Here is a 19,448-nt window from a genome sequence, read left to right on the forward strand (position 1 = left end):
TTTAAATGAATGGGTCTTTTAAAAAAAAAAAAACATGTTTTAAAGGTTCCGTTAAAACCTTTTAAAAAAATTTTAGATCGTTCTATTTTCACCAGGAAACATCTCAAAATTGAGGGGAAAGGTAAAAGCTAGATTGAAGGTGTCCCAATATACGATGCTACTGTGGCTCCTTACTCTCGACAGGATATAGAGATTCATTTTACTGCTAAGCACAATTATTTCAGAATTAAGCAGGAAAAAGCCATAAGGAACTGTGTGATTCTGCCAAAATACAGCTTTTCTGGTGGTGTTAGGTAACTGTTTTCTAAAGTACTTTTTTCCACCTTTATTTAGGGAACGTATTTAAGAGTATCAATATGAGCTTTTTAAAGGGATTTTGACCCACTGAATAGCATGTCACCATTATTTTTTGCAAGGCGCCAAAAGACAGAACCTCTGACCTTCTGAACCTCTGATTTCACAATTAATGTGTTTTGTCTCTGTAACGGGGGCTCCCAGTTTTCGCTGCAGCTGAGCTCTATTTAAATGAATCCTTGATTGCTTTCCTGGTTTGAAGCTTCGCAAGTTGTTGTCTCTGCTCGGGGGTTGGAGATCATAAGTCACTTCGGGAACAACTGTAAAAAGGCAACAGCCTCCAAGAGGTTTAGGAACTAAACACAATTTAGAAGTTAATAACCTCTTAATAGAACTATTAAAGGCTTAATTGATTAAGTACTTATGTGGAACCAAAACCAGCAGGTGTGTGGGACCCCTCGAAACACGATTAATAACTCCTGTTCTAAAAATCTGCACAGTTAGGACCTCCAGAAGCTAGCTCCTCCATATGGAAGACCTTTGGTTGCTGAAGAAGATGCAAGTCAAAGAGATTTACAATAGATGTACACTATAAACAGGAACTATATTATGCTTTTAAATATATAAAACCATTTCCTGAGAGAGGATGTTTCTATCCCTTTTCCCCGTCAGCAATGACTCAAATCAAAACAAGAACCATCTTTGTTCAACAAACTGCCTATTTTAAATATACAAGCACACACAAATATGCACACAGATGAATTCTTTTAAAAAGGGAAACGTGCATACGACATCGACACTCAAGAGGCCCAGCTACCCATACGTCTCCAACTGAGGAAAAGTAAGAAAACATTTCACATCGAGAAATTAAGAAGAAAAAAAAAACAAACCCAAAACACTTCCACCCAAATTTAGAGGTAGTATAAATCTCCAATTCAAAATAGGCATATCGCCTACTTTTTTACAGAACAATACAAGAAAGCAGTGAAAATAAAAGATCCGAAGAAGCCCGAGTTCGGCATCATCCCATCTTCATTTTTTCTTCAAGATTTTCTTCTTCTCTTGCTGTTTAGAAGTGTTTTCCCCATCTACTTTCTTTTGGAAGGTCCAAAATGACCTTCAAATTATATATGGCAAGTCCTTAAAACGATACTGTACCATTTTGTTTAGTAGTGGTAGTCAAGATGGTAAAATTAGACTGCTGTCAAATGAGACTTGCAAATTTTTTAAAGCTAGTAGGTCACGGTTTTGTTTATCTTGCATTGTTGCTTTAATGATTGCACACATACTTATGAAAGTAAAAAAAAAATACCTATGGAAGTATGAAAACTGCTAAAATTGTTCAGTCTTGGGTTTCTTACACTTGACAGCAGGGAGCACGGACAGTTTGGTATGGATGAAAGAAAAAAAAAAGAAACTTGAGGTGTATGACTGTTCAGGTGAGAGGAAAACAATATTTTTTTATAAAGGTTGAGATAAAAAGTGCATCTTTAAAAGGTGCTCCAGTCCAGTGCTTCAGTCTGCAGTAATTCTGTCTAAAGTATCTTCTGGAGAACGGAATTGGGCACTTCCAGCGTTTCATCCTTCGCTAAAACAATATCGTAAGCGTCCATATATTTTTCCAAGCGCTCATCCACCTGCAAACAAAAGGTAAGAGTAGCATTTTAAAACGCCATAGCTGAGAAATTGTATAATAATGTTATATATTTAGCACTGGTTTAACCAGTTTAAAAAAGATCATATGGAGATTCTTTGGCAAATGGGACAGTGTGCAGATTTCAGCAAATAATTCCCATACAAACAAAGTACCAGCGATGAGCCACAATCACAGTACTAAAAAAGGATCATGTATATCACACTGCTCAAACGTGACTTAACGTCTGTATTGTGGACCCTTCTCCAGAACCCCTACTCAAATCTAACCTCTCTGCTCTTTGTCCGTGTGTCACTATCCTCCTCCTCCTGTCCCTACAGGCTAAAACGCACACCTCACATCTGCTTAAAGGAATCTGGCCTGGACGCAGATGTACGGTACTTAGCAGCTTCAGCCGTCTCTCCAAATAGCCTTTACTCAGAGATTCTGGACTGGGCACTGGCAGCTCTTGCATTCAATGAGCTCTTTGACCCTCCCCCCTCCCCCCCAGTCAGAATCCAGACAAAGAAATGGCCTCTTTTAAGATAATTTGTGATTTGCCGATTGCTTCTGACTACGTGTCCTGTCCTTTCTGGACTGCGAATCGTGACATCTTGCGGGACCACATGGAGAAATGACACAGGGATCACTGGTACTTCCTTTCCTTGCTTTGGCCCATTTCTGGCTCCCAGAAGCCAATTTGTAATTCTGGTCTGTTTCAAATCTGATGTTGTTCTGCACACTCAGGGTCTAGCACAGGGCCTGGCTCTGGGATCATTCCTATTTACATATTGCCTCCATATAAGGTACTGAATAGTTTAGCTCCAGGTTATCTTTACTTTTACTGCACAAGTCTAATCCTCCTCTTAAACAGTGATTTGTGATCTGTGATCTACTCTACAGAAGACCAGGCTGCACCCAATCAGTGACGGATCTTATTCTTTCACAGCACACTGCCTGTGGAGCTCGCTGCCCCACCAGATCAGGTCAGACTGCGCGTGTCGACAGTCTTAAAATGCACCTCAAGACTTCCGTTTTCCCCACAGCGCCTAATGTATAGCGCAGTTTAGCTCCTGCTTTTTACTTATTTACTGACTGGGATCATCTCCCGTGCTCTTCTTTTTCCTCTTGCTCCGCCCTTTGAGCCTTTGGGAAAGTGCTAACGGACAAGGAGCACGATCGGCGCGGGCACCTTGTCGTTGAGAAAGCCAATCTTGAGAATGTTCTCGACGCTGGGCACTCCGTCAGCCATGTTGAGGTCTCCTAAGGAGTCTCCCAGGAGGAGGATGTTGCTGTTGTCCTTCAGCTGCTTGAAGTACTCCGTGTTCTTCAGAGCCCCCTCGTGCTTGTTGTACATGTGGATCAGCTCTCCTTTGAAACCTTTCAACACACCCTGCACGAAGGCAGCAAGCCCTTTTTAGACATATTCCAGCACCAATATGATCTAACACACAATCAGATCCCATATGTAGCATTTAGTATTTTTATTTTCCCCACAATATTGCTGTTGTACTGTTTTCAGGGTTAGAAATCTCTTACGAATCTAAATAGAATCAGAAATCAGACGTGAGAAAAAATGCTTTGGACTGGGGAAAAGAATAAATGTTTCTCAGAGATTTTTCCCTTTTCAAACCGTCTTTTGCCTTTTGTGCTTTTTTTTAACCTTCACCTTAAGATGACACATTAAACAGTAAGTAGTGTACCTATCTACACGATCCAAGCAGGGTACAATATCATGCATGCGGTTCAATCAGATTTCCTCCTGCGTGTGTGTGGAGTCAGTTTAAAAGAAACCGCTCCAGCTTCAAGACCAGTATAAAAACACCCAGTCAGTTATTTTTGAGCGGAAGGTGAAATTGGTGTAAATCAGGGATGACAACCCCCCCCCGGCTACAAAAAAATCTCAATTTATCGGTGAAATTCTGTGGAAAGCATTTTATGTTCCTGTCTGTACCACGTGGCATATATTCTGTATTCAAACCAAAACCCAAATCCATTTTTTTTCTTTCCAATGAAATGTATTCAGTGTTCGCTATTCTAGTAATGAATGAATTATGAAGCAGTTATACTTTTAAGGTACACAAAACACTGCCTTTCCTGTTCGCCTTCATGTTGATGATAAAGAAAGCTGATCGGGCGGAATCAACAGGCCGGTCCGTGGGCAGGAGACCAGTGACCTCTGCTCTCCTGCCCTGACTCACATTTTCGTCGAAGTCCATGAAGTTGGAGACGACGCGCACGTTGGGGCGGTAGACCCCCGCCTGGCGGATGATCTCCTCCAGGATGTCCCCCACGCCCGCGGAGAAGATGAAGACGGGAACGCCGTGCTGGTGCAGCCTGTCGAAGAACTGCTCGAAGCCCTCCCTGCCGACCACACGGCACAGCCCGTCACGCGGCGGTCCGGCTGGGGGCGCGAGACCCTCCCGTCACCCCCCCCGCGGTGCAGGAAAACCCCACACCCGTGGGCGAACAGCTCCGCCCCAAGGCCATAGAAATGCTAACCCTCCTTAACGTCGTGGTATTGTTTTAAGGGTCCTTGTAGCCGGACGGGATAATCTAAGCGACCCGCATAACTAAACAAGACGTGTGGGCCGAGCGGTGGCTCTGTGGCTCAGGATCTGCGGAAGGCTGCCGGTTCAAATCCCGTGGCCAGCAGAGGAATCCTACTCCGTTGGGCCCTTAACCCCAGCTGCTCCAGGGGCGCCGTATAAATGGCTGACCCTGCGCTCTGACCCCCAGCTTCTCTCCCTGTCTGTGTGTCTCATGGAGAGCAAGCTGGGGTATGCGAAAAGACAAATTCCTACTGCAAGAAACTGTATATGGCCAATTAAGTGATCTTATCATGTACCATCCAAGTGTTTTCTTTTATCATTTTAGTTGTATTTTATTGTCAAAGTCACAAAAAACGACGAGGCACAGACACACCGCCCACATGAGGGCATCTTGGGGAGTTGGTCAACAGGAACAGCGGCAAGTATTCAACTATGAGATGTCACTCCACTTGTGGTGCATTTAAGAACCACTAGAGTGATGATTAAAATTCTCTTGACAATCACAAGAACAGCCACAAATTGTTAGCAGTGTTTGAGCCACACATTTTCTATTAATCATAAATGGCTTTTCATTACAGATACTGTCACACCTACAGATGCAAGAGCTCATCTGTTCTAAGACCTACTGACCTGTTATAAGACCTACTAACAAGGCAAAAAGATCAAGGAAAGACCTCTAGCAAGCATGCTGTAGCATATCCCCATATCTAAAGAAAAAAAGTTGGCACTGTCTTGTGGGAAGATGTTATCTGACGTTGTACTTATGCCCTAAAGATACAGGGGACATTCCAGAGGTTTATCGACTGAGGAACACTGAATTAAGCAACTTCACCATTTAAAATATCAATGGAATCACCTCTCAAATCAATACGCTAAGCTCATTTGTCCTTGAAACTTGCAATTCCCTGATAACACAATTCTGTCTGTTCTTTAAATCACTTGTCAATGGCAGACTTCAAGGTATCACGGTCTTAAAAACTGGAAAACATAGACATCAGGACCCTGGAGCAAATCATAACCGCTAAGGGTTTTATCTGGGCTGCAGGAAGGAAGATTCCACAGTTCAAACCCACAGTTGTGAATGAAAAAACACTGCCCTGGCCAAGTGAACTTGCATGTTTGTCTTGCATCCTGTTGCGTCATTTCACAATCGTGCTGATATCCTCAGCCGTTTTGTCTTGTTGTTGTTGATGGCCATCCACGGCCAAGTGAATTTTGGAATTGACACAATGTGGGTGAAAAGTGCTAAGGTTTGCAAGAGCAAATATTGAGAACTGGGAATAATGCTATAATGCTTTGTAGATCATTATTTAATCTGGCAGAGCCAGTTTCATATGGGACTACAGTTACAGCTGATCTGCACTAACGGGCAACAATATATAGCCTATAATAGTTGTAAATATCCACATTAGGTGTTAGTTGTCTAATTAGTGGGTTATTTGTAATGGGTCTGGGAAGACAGATTCTTCCATGCATGTAATTAGGCTTTTGTTTGGGAAATAAAGAACATGAACATGGTTGGGGGATTTTTCAGAGCTAATCCTTTGTCCTCTGAACATTAGAAGGTTTGCAATACATACTCCTCCACGTAACTTTGTTGGGTTTATGTGATATTTGGGGTTTTGTACATGCAGACTCTTGGATTAATCTTGCTCAGGGTAGGGTCTAATAGACCTCTACCAGAATGCTTTTTGGAATGACCCATCATCACAGTCAGGTACAGTATTTCAGACCACAGCACAACTGCTTGATTTTGGAACAAAAAAAAAAAAAGAATGACATTCTTACCTTAGACAAACATCAGATTCCCTCACAATTTCTGGAATCTTGTCTTTCTGTAATCGCTGTTCAACTAGTAAACGGTGAGACTTGAAATACCTGCGAACAGACAAAAACAAAGTTGTGAGGCTGCCAAGAAGGTTAAGCTCTGGGATCAGAATAGACATCATGGCTTTAGAAAGTTTGGAGTCATTTGTAAGTGTTGTCTGTATACAGTAGGTGATGTCTGTGCTTGTATTATCCGTCCTTCGGATGAGAAGTAAAACCGAGGTCCTGACTCTCTGTGGTCATTAAAAATCCCAGGGTGTTTCTCGAAAAGAGTAGGGGTGTAACCCCGGCGTCCTGGCCAAATTTCCCATTGGCCCTCACCAATCATGGCCTCCTAATAATCCCCATCTATGAACTGGCTACATTACTCTGCTCTCCTCCCCCCACTGATAGCTGGTGTGTGGTGAGTGTTGAGGCGCACTATGGCTGCCGTCGCATCATCCAGGTGGGGCTGCACACTGGTGGTGGAGGGGATCCCCATTACCTGTAAAGCGCTTTGAGTGGAGTGTCCAGAAAAGCGCTATATAAGTGTAAGCAATTATTATTATTATTATTATTGTATTACTTTGAACTTGGGAGTCCAGTCCTGGTCCTGGAGGGTCAGGGTATCACTTGACTTCTAGGGTCTCTTTAAATCAAGAGCACCTGACTGCTGGAAGACGTGTAATCAGGCTTTTATCTGGGATATAGAGGACATACAGGTGAGAAGGTGAGAAGCAAACCTGCAGATGCTGGCCCAGCAGGTCCAGGATTGGACACCCCCAACCCTACGATTGCATTCTTTTCAGTCTACATGCATGTATGAGGATACTCCCTACTGTAAATATGAGGGCACGTGTCAGGATATTAAGGAGTCTGCAGATGCTTCCTTGAAACGTCTGTTTAATCCTGTGTACTCGGGATTTAAGAGATGCTTCAGGGCAACTCACCACTCAACCATGAAAGGGTACTTCTCTTCAATGGTGAGATGGGGGTCAATTTCGATTGGATAGTAAGTCTCTTTCAACTGAAGAAGCTGCAAGAAGCAAGCATTTAAGCAATGTTATTGAGAATGAGCATCCCACTGACTTTATTTCATTAAATGTGTACACATTTTAAACTCCTAATTACCTTCCTTCTGCAATCTTCAGTGACCATTTTACAGTTATCGATGATATCTGCATGGAACAAAATCACACATTTCTTATTTTGACTCCATAGTTAATGAATAGATGATTAAACAGCATATATTCTGGCCTATGCGCCACAATAATACCTATTAAATAAAACAGTTAAATGAAGAGTGCATGATCTAATCTCTGGTTTGTCTTAATTAACATAATTTAGCAGCTCCTGGAGACTGGCAATTGGCAAATTAGTTTTTAATGCACAGAGTACAATATTAATCAACAATCACTTACTAATGGCTAAAACAAGGTAGCTGTGTTCTGGGTTTACTCTGAATGAAAGCATTTGAGTATTCATATCCAATAATATACCGACTATATATTATATATAAAAATGATCTATCCTTGTGGGGAACACAATTCACAGCTATCAGTTCACCTGGAAACAAGTCATCCCTAATAATTTGTAGATAATCTGTTCTCACAGCAAATGGATCCACTGCCTATTCATGATGGCAACCGTTCGTCCCCATGATAGGTTTTGACCATGAAAATCTCAAGTGAGGGGTTTCGGGTTTACAACGGTCAGTCAGTCTTTTCACATTTTCTTTGATTTGTGACATTTCTGTCAGCTGAGCAAATCAGGAGCTGGAAAAGATCCTATTTGGACTCTTCCTGATGTTGAAATACTCACGATGGCAAAAGGTTAGGAGACAGGGATGTTACTGTGACTGGGAAACGATTTCTATGAGAATTAGTCATGGCAGTGGTATTCCTTTGCTTACTGTGACAAGTAGGGCATCTTTTGCCATTGCTGGAAAACCTGCTTAACGTCATGTCAAAATCAGTGATGACCTGCAAAAAAGAAGAAAAAACCAAAACAAAGAGGGATTTAAACACAAAAAAAGATGCATAACGATCAGCAGAAGAGTGGATCTGTAAACCAGAATGTACATTCCTACAGTTGTGATTATTATTGTTATGTTGGTTTCTATCAATGTGTTAGAGAAGCATTCAAAACTATTGCCTGGATTTCAAAACGCCATGCGTGGGCATGATGTAAAAGGTGCTGCAGCGTTAGGAGGCAGCCACAAGATGGCGCTCATTCTCATTAGCCTGAAGACCTGGTAGCCATGGCGACCTTCCTGCCTGTTCCCCTACCTGAAGCTTGGCAGCTCCACCCTTGATAAGGCCACAGATGATCTCCTCCACCCTCTCTGGGTCCTTAATGTGGACAGTGTTCTTCTCAAACTCCGGCATCTATAAAAAAAACACACGAGCATGCCCCCAGATTTAACAGTCAAATGATTCAGAAATAAATTTCACTCCAAAAACCAAATTATAATAACAGGCTTTGGGTTGCTAAGTCTGTTGCCTTGGCTGATGTGGCCCAGATGCAACAGATAAAAACAAACACCACCACCTATTTTACAAGCTGGGATCCTCGGAAAGAGTTTTTAAAAGTCTTTATAAACCATTTGTTGGCAGCTTCTCTTCTGAGAATGTTATTGTTGGCGAATTCAAACTATCTGTGCTATGGCAGTGTTTACAGAGACTGTTTTCACAGTCTGAGTTAGAACATGCACAGTAAACATTATACAAGTCCTGGAGTCACAATTCAAACAAGCCTGAAGAGGCTTTGCCACTTAAACATTTCCTAAAAGCTGTTTTTTTTTTTTGTGTGCATGTATACACGCCAGCTCATTTCCTTGGAGACCCTTACAGGCAGCTTATGAGACACGTGGTAATATGGTGACATTTCAAATTGTCCGCGTAATACATATTACTGTTTTTTTTCTATTACTGTGCATGATATAACCTCTGTTTTGTCTTAATTAACATAATTAAGCAGCTCTTGAAGACCTTGGGAGACTGGCGATGGGCCAATTACCCTTTAATGCACAATATTAGCACAATCAGCAAATGCCAACCAGCGTGGATTGTCGATTAATATTGAATTAAATGGATAATTTGATTTCTTTAAAAAAAAAAATCAAATTAAAGCAAAAAAAAAGGGGATCAAACTTGAGATCGGAAACTTTAAACTGAAATCATCTGACCCACATTCAGCCTGCTGAAGTATGTCGGGTTTCGAGAGCACAGCGCCGAAGGCATGCCAGTGAGACTGTATCCAAAAGCATTCCTGAGTGCTAACACAAAATAAGGGACACAGCGGAAAAGAACTGTACGGGATGCCAAAGAACTTGGAAGACGGATATCCCCATTTCCAGCCAAGCCCAGCAGTATCATCCAATACACTGGGGGGGGCCAAAAGCGTCGTGTCCATCTCACGCCATCATTTCTGAAGGAATAATTTGAACAACTAGAAAAAATGCTGCAACTACACGCCCTATACGACCACTGCAGCCTGGCCGGCTTGCTAGGATTGCTCCAAACATGCCGATGAGCGAGCTGCTAGACGAACACGCAGCCGTGTTGTGGAGCGACTGTACTTCAGACAGGGGGGCTCCGTGCGGCGGCCTGTAAATGAATACCCCAAGGTTGCAGGCGCGGATTCTGCTGAATGGAAAATGGGAAAACCAGCTGCTGTTTTGGATTCCACTCACAGAGTAAGATAGCAGACGAAAACAAACAAGCTACTATTATCCACTGGTCAACATCGGGCTATCAGAGAGCTGAGATTACTGTACTTCTTAGTTATGGAGTGGAACATATTTTTTGCAATGTTATATACTGTATGGCATTACTGAAGGCACAGTATCAAATTTGTGCAAAGCCCACTGACACTTTTTGTCAAGTTTTACAGATAATACCCGTCGTGAAATTGCTTTTATTCCTTATGTAGAAGCTGTAGCTGCTCTTAAACTCTGGGTATATGGTGGAATTCCTGTTGTAGTGTTGCCTAACAGGGTCAAAGTCCCTTACAATCAGTGGAGATAAATCCCACTAGTTACTACGTTTTTTTTCCTGTGCTTTAAGAACGAAGGTGAAAAACAGTTTCCCCACAATTCCAATTCTGCAAATGAAACGTAAATGTAAGACAATACTTCAAATCCTACGATATGGTACGATTCTGTGATTTAAGATCCAAGTGGATCCTGCAGTTGATTTAAAGATATCTGAGAACTGGGAGTATTTGCTGCGCTCACTTCATTTTCAAAACTTTGAGGAAAGACTTTCAACTCCTTCGAAGCCCAAGATAACCGGACACCATGGAATCAAGATGGTCTTGAGTATTTGTTTAGCAAAATTAAGAGTACACGCCACATTTAAAGATAAAAAAAAAGTCATGTATCTTACCACTAAAGAACCCACTATATGTGAAAAGCAGTGCACGGACACACAGACTTGTTACTTGGCAGTTTCACTTTCAGTTTTTACTTTCGACACAATCTGTTTTGCACCGGTCAGAAAACAAAAATCCAACCTCCGCCGTCTGCGCAAGCAGGCTACGCGTTTGGTCCAGGAAGTGACAGGAGTGGCACCGGCAGTTTCCCGAGCTCTTCCAGGCAGACTGGGGGGCTGACAGCAGGGAGTGGCGCCGGGGTGTACCTGCGTGCTGAGCTGGGGGCTGTCTTCACTCCTCGGGCCTTCGCTCTGTCCTACTCTGAGGGCTGAAGCGATGAGCAGTGTCAAGAGCCACAGCCGCCTCATAGACCGGCTACAAAATAAAACCCCAGTCTTAAACGCGTCGCCCGTGCGGAGCCTTGCGGAGCCCGAGGGGCAGGGAAAGGGCGAGGGGGAATCGCTCTGGGACTCGCCACAATATCCTCTCGGCTGAAACACCCTGAATGCTGGTGTCCGTCTCTCAGTACAGCTCACCTACAGTGCAGGTACAGCTTTGATCCCCCTGTGTCTTAGAACAATGATTCCTTGCTCTAGTGCTTTGCGTGCTGAAGGGTGCCCAAGTCCTCCGTGCTGGGAGAAACCCAGAGGAAACCCAGTTCCACCCTGCACTCAAGGGCTGCCGCCCACTGGACGATAAGCACCCAAAGCCCCACAAAACAGCAGACACGGGGGAGAAGGGAGAAATGACTTCATCCACTGAATTGAGTGGGAATTTTAGGGAGGCCAAATTGTGCGGACCCAGAATGCAAGCAATTTGGCCAAGGCACCTGGGCTAAAATCCCATCTCTTTCCTACAGATCCTGTTACTTTCCTCCATTGATTATCACTTCAAAAAGAAGACTCTCTAACCACTTATCCAGCCGAGCAATTCTCACGGGGAATTTGCATTTTGGATTGTCAGATCAGTCCTGCTTCCATAGTCACCTTTGATAACAGACTATCAAGATTAAAGCTTCCTGACCATTTCTGACACACAGACTGCTTTGGAAAAGCAATTTAAACTCCGTCAAAAATCAAAAAGCACAACTAAAAAGGGTGTCACGGCACTTAATTTTCATCATGGTTAAATATATCGCCTGCTAACCCTGTTGCTTCCACCCTAAAGGAAACTTGAGATCTGTCGTTTATGTAATTTCGCCAGAGGGCACAACAACAGGTCCTTTCAGTTATGCACTGAAAATAAGAATTTGATTTTTCAATTTCAATGATTTATTGAACTGGAAAGAGCTGACACAGCATCCAGCTCTACAATAGAAAACATTTGGTACATTTCAATAATGAAATTGTCAAGCAGTCAGAAAAACCCCACTTATCAAATACTTGATTACACTTAAAAATGAATATATTTTAACTGTGCAATCTTCATTTCACACTGACGTTTTAGAAACAAACTAGAATGACTATTTTTACATTAGGTTCATGCACAAACTACTTGTACAAAACTAAAAAAATATACATTCTCTCCTTAGAAAAGCTTCACCACTGTAGCTGCACCCTGCGTACAGACATTCTTAACCAAACGCAGCTGAACAGCGTCAAAAGGCACCACAAGGAACAGCTATCAGCCTGTCGGCAAGCGAAGCAGGAAGCAGAATGGCATTAGATGACAGAGCGACGAGCACTCGTCTCACAAATAAACACAAGCAGGCTTACCACTGTCCTCTGTATGCACCAGCAGAAGGAAGAAATTCTTTGTCGGACCAATGCTTATATAGTGTGGAGCACGCTGGGGGCGTCGCCAAAAATAGGTCTGCTAATCTCTCTCTGCAAGATGAGAGCACTTTGACGCACACCCTGGGCTACAGGGCGCTCTGTGCCAAAACAGCAAACAGAAATAGAAGGGCAGCCTTGAAACCTGTCTAAGGGGTGGGAGAGACAGCACAGCATGAAACGCGTAAAGAAAAACTGCATTCGGGCGCTTAAGGGCCGAATTTCGTAAGCAGGAAGACGTACCTGACTATACCCACGCCTGTGACTGGGAAAGTAGAACATGCACCTTAGGCTCTGAGCCCATGTCAGGCTGTTAATCTGCAGGAAAATGTACATGCTAACTAAAAACAGACAGAATGAGCACCATGTTTTTGTTTCTTAGGATACTTGTTAAATTTATCCAGGATTTTGAAAGTTGTCCGCCGTTTTATTTGGGAAAGCATTATAAGGAATGGTCAAAACGGATTTAGAAAAGGTAGGTCTGGCTTAATTCACATTCGGTCAGCATTCACTGGATAGAACAACAGCAGTAACAGGGGCCAACACTAAATTGCAGTGTAATTGTCTATTTTCTGCTGTCTCCGGATTTTGCGGATGTTAGGCATTAAAGGGTCTGGGACTGAGAGGTGGTTAATGAACGGAAAACAATACAGATAAGAGACAAATATCACCTGGAGTGATGTAATTAAAGGAATGCCTCAGGTATCAGGACCATTGTGCTTTAAAATTTATATCGGCTATCTAGACTCTGGTGTAGTTGGCACACTTGATTACACATGTCCCCAGACGTTACCACAATAGCATGAGTAGCAAACACTATAAATGATGCAAATGAAATTTAAAAAAATGCCAAGACAAAATTCAAGTGTGGGCAAACAAAGTAGCTACCCAGGCCATTTCTGAAGCTTATTCCTTGCCTTCATTCACGGAATACCGGGTTAAGACCCTTGAATCAATCAGACAGAGATGACCAAGTGTCATTTGTAATCTTTCTTATGCATCAATAAATCCAATCAAGGCAACAATAAGAATTGTTCACTGGATAAAAAATGACCTCAATTACATAACATAAAAATGTACTGGAAATGTGAACAATTTAAGGGCACTTTATTTCTGTAAGAAGAGAACAATTGATTGCTGTCGACTGCAGCAGAAAGTGAGGACTACCCTTTTAAATTCTAGAAAATAATTACACTGACCTGAATAAACAAAGGGGCCTTCGATTACACAAGGGGTATGCCTGGAAATGCGCTTCCTATCAGTAGAGATAAAAAAAAATCCTTACCAAAGCACACTGCTTCACTGACTTCACTACTGCCAGAGACACGCAAACTGATTCCCCCTCACAGGGACAAGGTCACTCAAAAGATCTGGCATGGGCTTGCTCTGTTAAGCATCTTAATAAATTCAGAGAGCAATGCATTCTGATGCTTTCTAATATTCAGTTTTCTAATATCGGAGAACCAGGCACTGAGAAAGGGCCTTTCACACACCCTGCTTGTCCTGCACACAAGATTGGAGTGCCCCAGACTCCTAAATATTGAAATAACAAAACACACACAAGCACTAAATCTTGTAACATTTTACGCATCCTGATCTCCAACCACTGTATGTAACTGTGGAGAAAACAGTTTTCTGCTACTGTCGAGACCTTTCCCAATGTGACCATGCTGTGTAACTGACCCAGTTCAAACAACAATAATACGCATGCCTGTTCCCTCTGATACCAGTAGTTCTCATAGTACTGCACATTTAGGACAGAGGTCATTCTCTTCACTTCTACAAGCAATTGCGTTTACCCCACAGACAGGGATTACAAAAGGTACTGATAAATCAATGGGGTGTTCCAGCAGATAGGTGAAGGAGTTTGAACTGTGCAATGCTGAATGCAGCACAGAATGAAGGTCAGTTACCTGATTTCCAAGAATTATAACGCTGAGCCTTTCAATTTTACATAAGAGCAAGTCAGAAGGGTTACAAACGGAGGTGCATTTGGCTCGTATACTGCAGATCATTTGGCAGCTGCTAGTTAACTGATTCAAGGATCTCATCTCGCTATTTTTTTGCAGGCTTTGAAATGGGAAGATGGCTTGGAAAGTTTACTCTAGACTCCTACAACCTTTGTGTATAAAAGGGATTTCCTGTTCTCCATTCAAATGCACTTCCCTGCAATGTCCACTTCACAGCAGCATTTACACCCTGTAGTCTCATCTTGTCAGATCTCCGAAGCTAAGCAAGGCTGGGCCCGTTGAGTACTAGACAGGCTGATCTCGAAGTAAGCTCATATCTCTGCTCTAAAGGCTCCTGGTGGACCAACACTCTCCCTGGCATTCTGTCGGCTGGATCCGGAATTTCCGAAAAACGTTCCGGTATGGTGACCAAGGACACTGCGCTGTAGGTGGTACCATCCTTCTGTGATAAAGCCAAGCGTGAGGTTTATGTGGAAGGACCAGTTTACGGCTGGTCCTGTACAAAGCTGATCCTGGTTCCCCAGGTACGGGTGACTACCCAGGCTCGAGGCTGACCAGTGGAGAACAGTGTGGCTTAGAAACACTGTTCCATGCGCAGGCGAAAGTGCCAGACTTAAAGACCTCCATCACTGCTATCATGAGGTACATTATGACCTGTGGGCTTTATGATTACGCGTACTGATTGGCCATTTTTAGAAGGCCGAGAAAGGCCGAAACCAGGACTACGGACTAGGACCATGTAGGAACATTCCAGGTTGGGGCACAGGCCAAGAAACACGCTGACTGGCTCGGGACACAACTTAAGGACTGAGCGGCCCGATGGGTGGGGTGGCACTGCAGGACCATCTCAGCCCCTGTGCTACTGTGAGCCAGGATCCAAAGCCCATCGGCGATTGCAAACGGAGGGCAGGGGGGTCACAAGTGTCAAAAAAAGAAATCGACGCTGAAGTCAAAGTCCTGGCGTTCCGAAGCCTTCGGCAGACTCGAAAACCGCTGCTCGGTGATGATCCCTGACCCACTGCACTGACCTCTAGAAAGCCAGCGACAGAAAAGGGGGTCTCGGCAAGGGCTGGATTTGAGAAGACAGGAGGCTGCTGAGAAGCCTCCTGCACAAACTGCTGCTCTTGGGCTGGATTCTCAGAGATGTCTTATGCACGGCTCTGATAAAGGGGCTGGCCTGCATGTCAGTAAATAAAGCTGAAGGACGGGGCTGAGTTTTCAGCAGCTTCCCAGCTCTATCTCTGTTCATGGGCTCACGCTTTCCCCTCCTCACCCTGGCACGGCTCTCACCAGCGGGGCTGACGGAAGCCGAGCACACCGATAAGAGCCAAGACAGAGACCCACCCACACTGCTATCACAGAACCCAGAGTTCTGCCAGGGCTGAGCAAATACACCAAGGACACGAGAATACTCACCTTACCTGACGCCCAGAGTCTAAGCCATGACACCGGTTTTAACAGTTACTATGGGTAAAGAAAAGGTTTTCAGGGCAGTGACATTTGACAGGCATCAGGCTATAGATACAGAATCAGTGTGTTCAATTGGTAAGGATCGATAACACTATTCGCCCGACGATTTGTGTTTCGATCGATCATCAAGACCAACACTGCTGCTCCAGTCACAAGAACCTGTCATGAATGTCCTGCCATGTGCAACAAACTGGTGTCACGCGCCGCTGCTAAACAGATACGAAAACACCTCTAACGGGAATAGGTTCACAGGACCCAAAGCGTTTTACACGCATACTTCTCCCATCTGAGCGGCACAGATGCTGCTCCTCTGCATTTCCTGTTTCTTTCTTTTTGTAGTTTTCACTGTTTCTCAGTGCGATGATGCAGATCGACACCCTAGGCAATCAGGGTCAAAGATCTAACTGGCCACAAACATGGAGAGGCTCCTCCATGGAATCTGTATATCTGAACTGACCTTCAGTATTTCTCGTGACCGACACTGGTGCATCTATCCCAGTTTTACCACAGGTGGTAGACAGGGCTCAGGTGCAATTTCTGTCTCGAATGACCCCTGCTCTACACGGACGCACGTTAATGTCTCGAGACATCATCGCGGGATTAAATCGACACTGGTGCCGCAGTGACAATGGGAAGAGTACAGCCAGGGGGCTCCAAACGACGTCAAGACAAATCCTTGCAGAGAGATCACCATCAGGCTGCAACAAGTCTAAGTCCACGGCTAGTGATAATAGCCCTCTGCACCCCTGTGTTACTGGCACAATGTCACTCCATTCGAGCCCTCTCGTGCTTTCTCTGTACTGCAGAGGGGTCCCAGAGTCCAGTACTGCTTTATCCTCAGGGGGTCTCGGTGACTGAGCCTAAACTGACAGGCTCAGGGCGCCAGGAGGGTGTCCACCCTGGACACCTGCAGGCTCTGGTTTCCTCCCACAGTCCGAAGACACACTGGCGGGATGGGAAACGCTGGCCCTGGTGTGTGTCTGTGTTTGTGTCTGCGTGTGCGTGACTGTGAGTGTATGTGTCTGTGCGTGCGTGATTGTGTGTGTGTCTGCTCTGCGATTGACTGGTGTCCTGTCCAGGCTGTATCCTGCCTTGTGCCTGTTGCTAGCAGTGACCCTGAATTGGTTGAAGCCATCAGAAAAAGGATGGATGTCCAGGCCTGACTCCAAGCTCACAAAGTGCCAGAAACATTCGTGATCCCAGAAAGGGAAGGTAAGGATCCAAGATGTTCCACGATGGAATATCCGATTTTTTCTTCTTCAAGAAAATATATTTTTACTACCGAAAATCTGCAAACACAGACACAGACGCACGCTCGATTTTGTGAATACAACATACAGGAGGAGAGCTTTATTTTTCAGATGTAAAAAGTCTGCTGTCTGTACCCCCCAGGTGGTCACTGTACTGAACTGCAACGCTGCGATGTTACAGAAAAGCAGGAAAGATGCAGCCCCGCAGGGGCCAATGAAGGTCAACGTGGACATTTAAAGCGACAAATTTCAATACCAACCTGCGAGTGGGCAGCGGAGACCGTTCAAAGCTCACATCTCTGTGCTCCAGCAGGGAGACTTATTTACAAATCTTATTAATCTTCTTCGTACAAAATGATCCCAGACCAAAATGACCAAACGGTGGCTCAATATGTATCCAAACCATAAACGTATCCTACGGTTCACCTGCAAGGGCTTGTGTAATTTTGCCGTCGCGGGTGTCCACAAACCAGACTCTCAAATGCTTCAGCTGCTGTTCTGCGTTGCCTCGCTTTTCAACTATGTTGGAATTGTATTATTATCATCACCATTATCATTATTATCTGCAGTAAGACCTCTGCGAGCTTTTCAAAACCCCGCGGCTCGGTTCAGTCACACGCATTGGCTCACACGGAAACTCACCATTTCAATGATCTTGGTTTTCCGGCCCGCTTTCTTCTTCTTGGTGAAGATGTACTGGGCTAAGACCACGCCGCCGAACAGGGCGCACACACTGGCGCTGGCCACTGCCCCCGCTTTCACCACCGTGGTTTTGTCCATCTTTATTTCTGGGTTTACTCCCGCCTTGCTCGCCAGCAGCGCACCGGCAGGACCAGAACAGCACCTCCAGTGCGCAGATCGTCCTTCCTCGGCAGACAGCCCGCACACGTGACTCTGTTGTGGTTTATGCGACACAGCCACATTCAAGACGCTCTGTAGGGCCGCCGGTGCTGCTGTCCTTCTTCATGGTCTTGCAGCGTGGACCGGACCGGACCGGACCAGTCCCGGGCAGTGTTCCCTCTAACGCTTCCCGTCTCGTGTGCGCAAACATTTCAAGTTGTGCCATTTTTGTCCCCCACCCCAGTGACAAACACTTGTGCGCCCTACATCGAGTGTATGTGGATTTTGTAAAACCGGGAATTGTTTTTTGTTAATATAGTCATTCTCCTAGAAGCAGAGAGATCCAAAAGACCGGGACAGCGATGCAGCGGCGAGCCCAGTCATAGAGACCGAGTGCCGGGCGAGCCTGAGCCGTGAGGTACGAGACTGCGAGAGCAGAGATACCGATGACCGAGCAGCAGTAATGATGCACACGGCCAAGCCGGGCCTCTCGCAGCCGGTCTCTTGCGGTCAATTGAGCATTTTCCCATTGACGATCGTGTTTGTTTTATTATTATAATACTTTTTTTGGAATTGATTTTTTTTGGGGTGCGCAGTTCAATTACCTATGTGCGCCGACTTCATAACCCGCTGTGCGCTTAGAGGGGACATTGCTCCCGGGTCTTTGCCTTTGGAAGGGGACGCGTTGTGAAAAAGCACGTCAGCCGCAGAGGACGATCTGGAAGACGGCGAAGGCGGCGCCGGACGACATCGCACCGTCTCCAGGAGGTGCAGTTTACTCCGGTTCAAGCCGTTTAACGGCCTGTGAGATGGCAGACGTCTTCGAAATAGTTGAATGGGAAACGACTGGGCGAAACGCTAGATATTGACACCCTGCAACTCACAAGTGGCAGCCCACTGGAGCCCAGCAGGCGTGAGCCTGGCCAGTACCTGGATGGGAGACCTCCTGGGAAAAACTAAGGCTGCTGCTGGAAGAGGTGTTAGTGGGGCCAGCAGGGGGCGCTCACCTTGTGGTCCACGTGGGTCCTCACACCCCAGTATAGTGTATTTCATACATAGTACTTCTACTCTTTTCGAGAACCAACCTGGGATTTTTAATGACCACAGAGAGTCAGGACCTCGGTTTTACGTCTCATCCGAAGGACGGCGCCTGTTTACAGTACAGTGTCCCCATCACTATACTGGGGCATTAGGACCCACATGGACCACAGGGTGAGCGCCCCCTGCTGGCCCCACTAACACCTCTTCCAGCAGCAACCTTAGTTTTTCCCAGGAGGTCTCCCATCCAGGGACTGACCAGGCTCACACCTGCTGAGCTTCAGTGGGTTCCCAGTTGTGAGTTGCAGGGTGATAAGGCTGCTGGCAAAATGAATGAACCACTTGGGTGCCTCTTTGGAACCTGAAACGCCCTACAAGGAAATCCACTTGCAGACCACTGCTGTTTCTGTTTCTTGTTCAGAGTAATGCGTACCTGATCAATGTGTGTA

The 19,448-nt window shown here is 44.9% G+C and overlaps 1 protein-coding gene across 4 annotated transcripts; it reads right to left on the reverse strand.

Moving 5' to 3' along the window:
- Positions 1-995: 995 nt before the first annotated feature.
- On the reverse strand, positions 996-18,008 carry nt5c3a (5'-nucleotidase, cytosolic IIIA). 4 transcript variants are annotated; one of them, XM_015356992.2, is made up of 10 exons: positions 12,375-12,465; positions 10,926-11,034; positions 8,574-8,672; positions 8,198-8,267; positions 7,417-7,463; positions 7,236-7,321; positions 6,268-6,357; positions 4,129-4,291; positions 3,120-3,320; positions 996-1,931 (listed from the first exon to the last, which is right to left on the reverse strand). In XM_015356992.2, exons 2-10 carry the CDS (start codon positions 11,025-11,027, stop codon positions 1,830-1,832), a joined length of 960 nt encoding a protein of 319 aa, XP_015212478.1. In that variant the 5' UTR covers positions 11,028-11,034; positions 12,375-12,465; the 3' UTR covers positions 996-1,829. The 4 variants fall into 4 exon arrangements, with proteins under 4 accessions (XP_015212478.1, XP_006635616.1, XP_069051304.1 ...); XM_006635553.3 differs by lacking the exons at positions 10,926-11,034; positions 12,375-12,465 and adding an exon at positions 17,764-18,008; XM_069195203.1 differs by lacking the exon at positions 12,375-12,465.
- Positions 18,009-19,448: the final 1,440 nt, after the last annotated feature.

The sequence above is a fragment of the Lepisosteus oculatus genome, chromosome 10 (genome assembly GCF_040954835.1).
Source record: "Lepisosteus oculatus isolate fLepOcu1 chromosome 10, fLepOcu1.hap2, whole genome shotgun sequence".
In the NCBI taxonomy this organism is placed as follows: domain Eukaryota; kingdom Metazoa; phylum Chordata; class Actinopteri; order Semionotiformes; family Lepisosteidae; genus Lepisosteus; species Lepisosteus oculatus.

Excerpts from the sequence above, each read along its gene's own strand:
- nt5c3a (XM_006635553.3), bottom strand. The coding sequence starts at position 17,901 with ATGGACAAAACCACGGTGGTGAAAGCGGGGGCAGTGGCCAGCGCCAGT. Across the intron at positions 8,268-8,573 it reads GTGGAGCTGCCAAGCTTCAG|GTCATCACTGATTTTGACAT; the intron begins GTAGGGGAACAG and ends TCTTTTTTGCAG. Across the intron at positions 4,292-6,267 it reads GAATCTGATGTTTGTCTAAG|GGAGGGCTTCGAGCAGTTCT; the intron begins GTAAGAATGTCA and ends TGTGGTCGGCAG.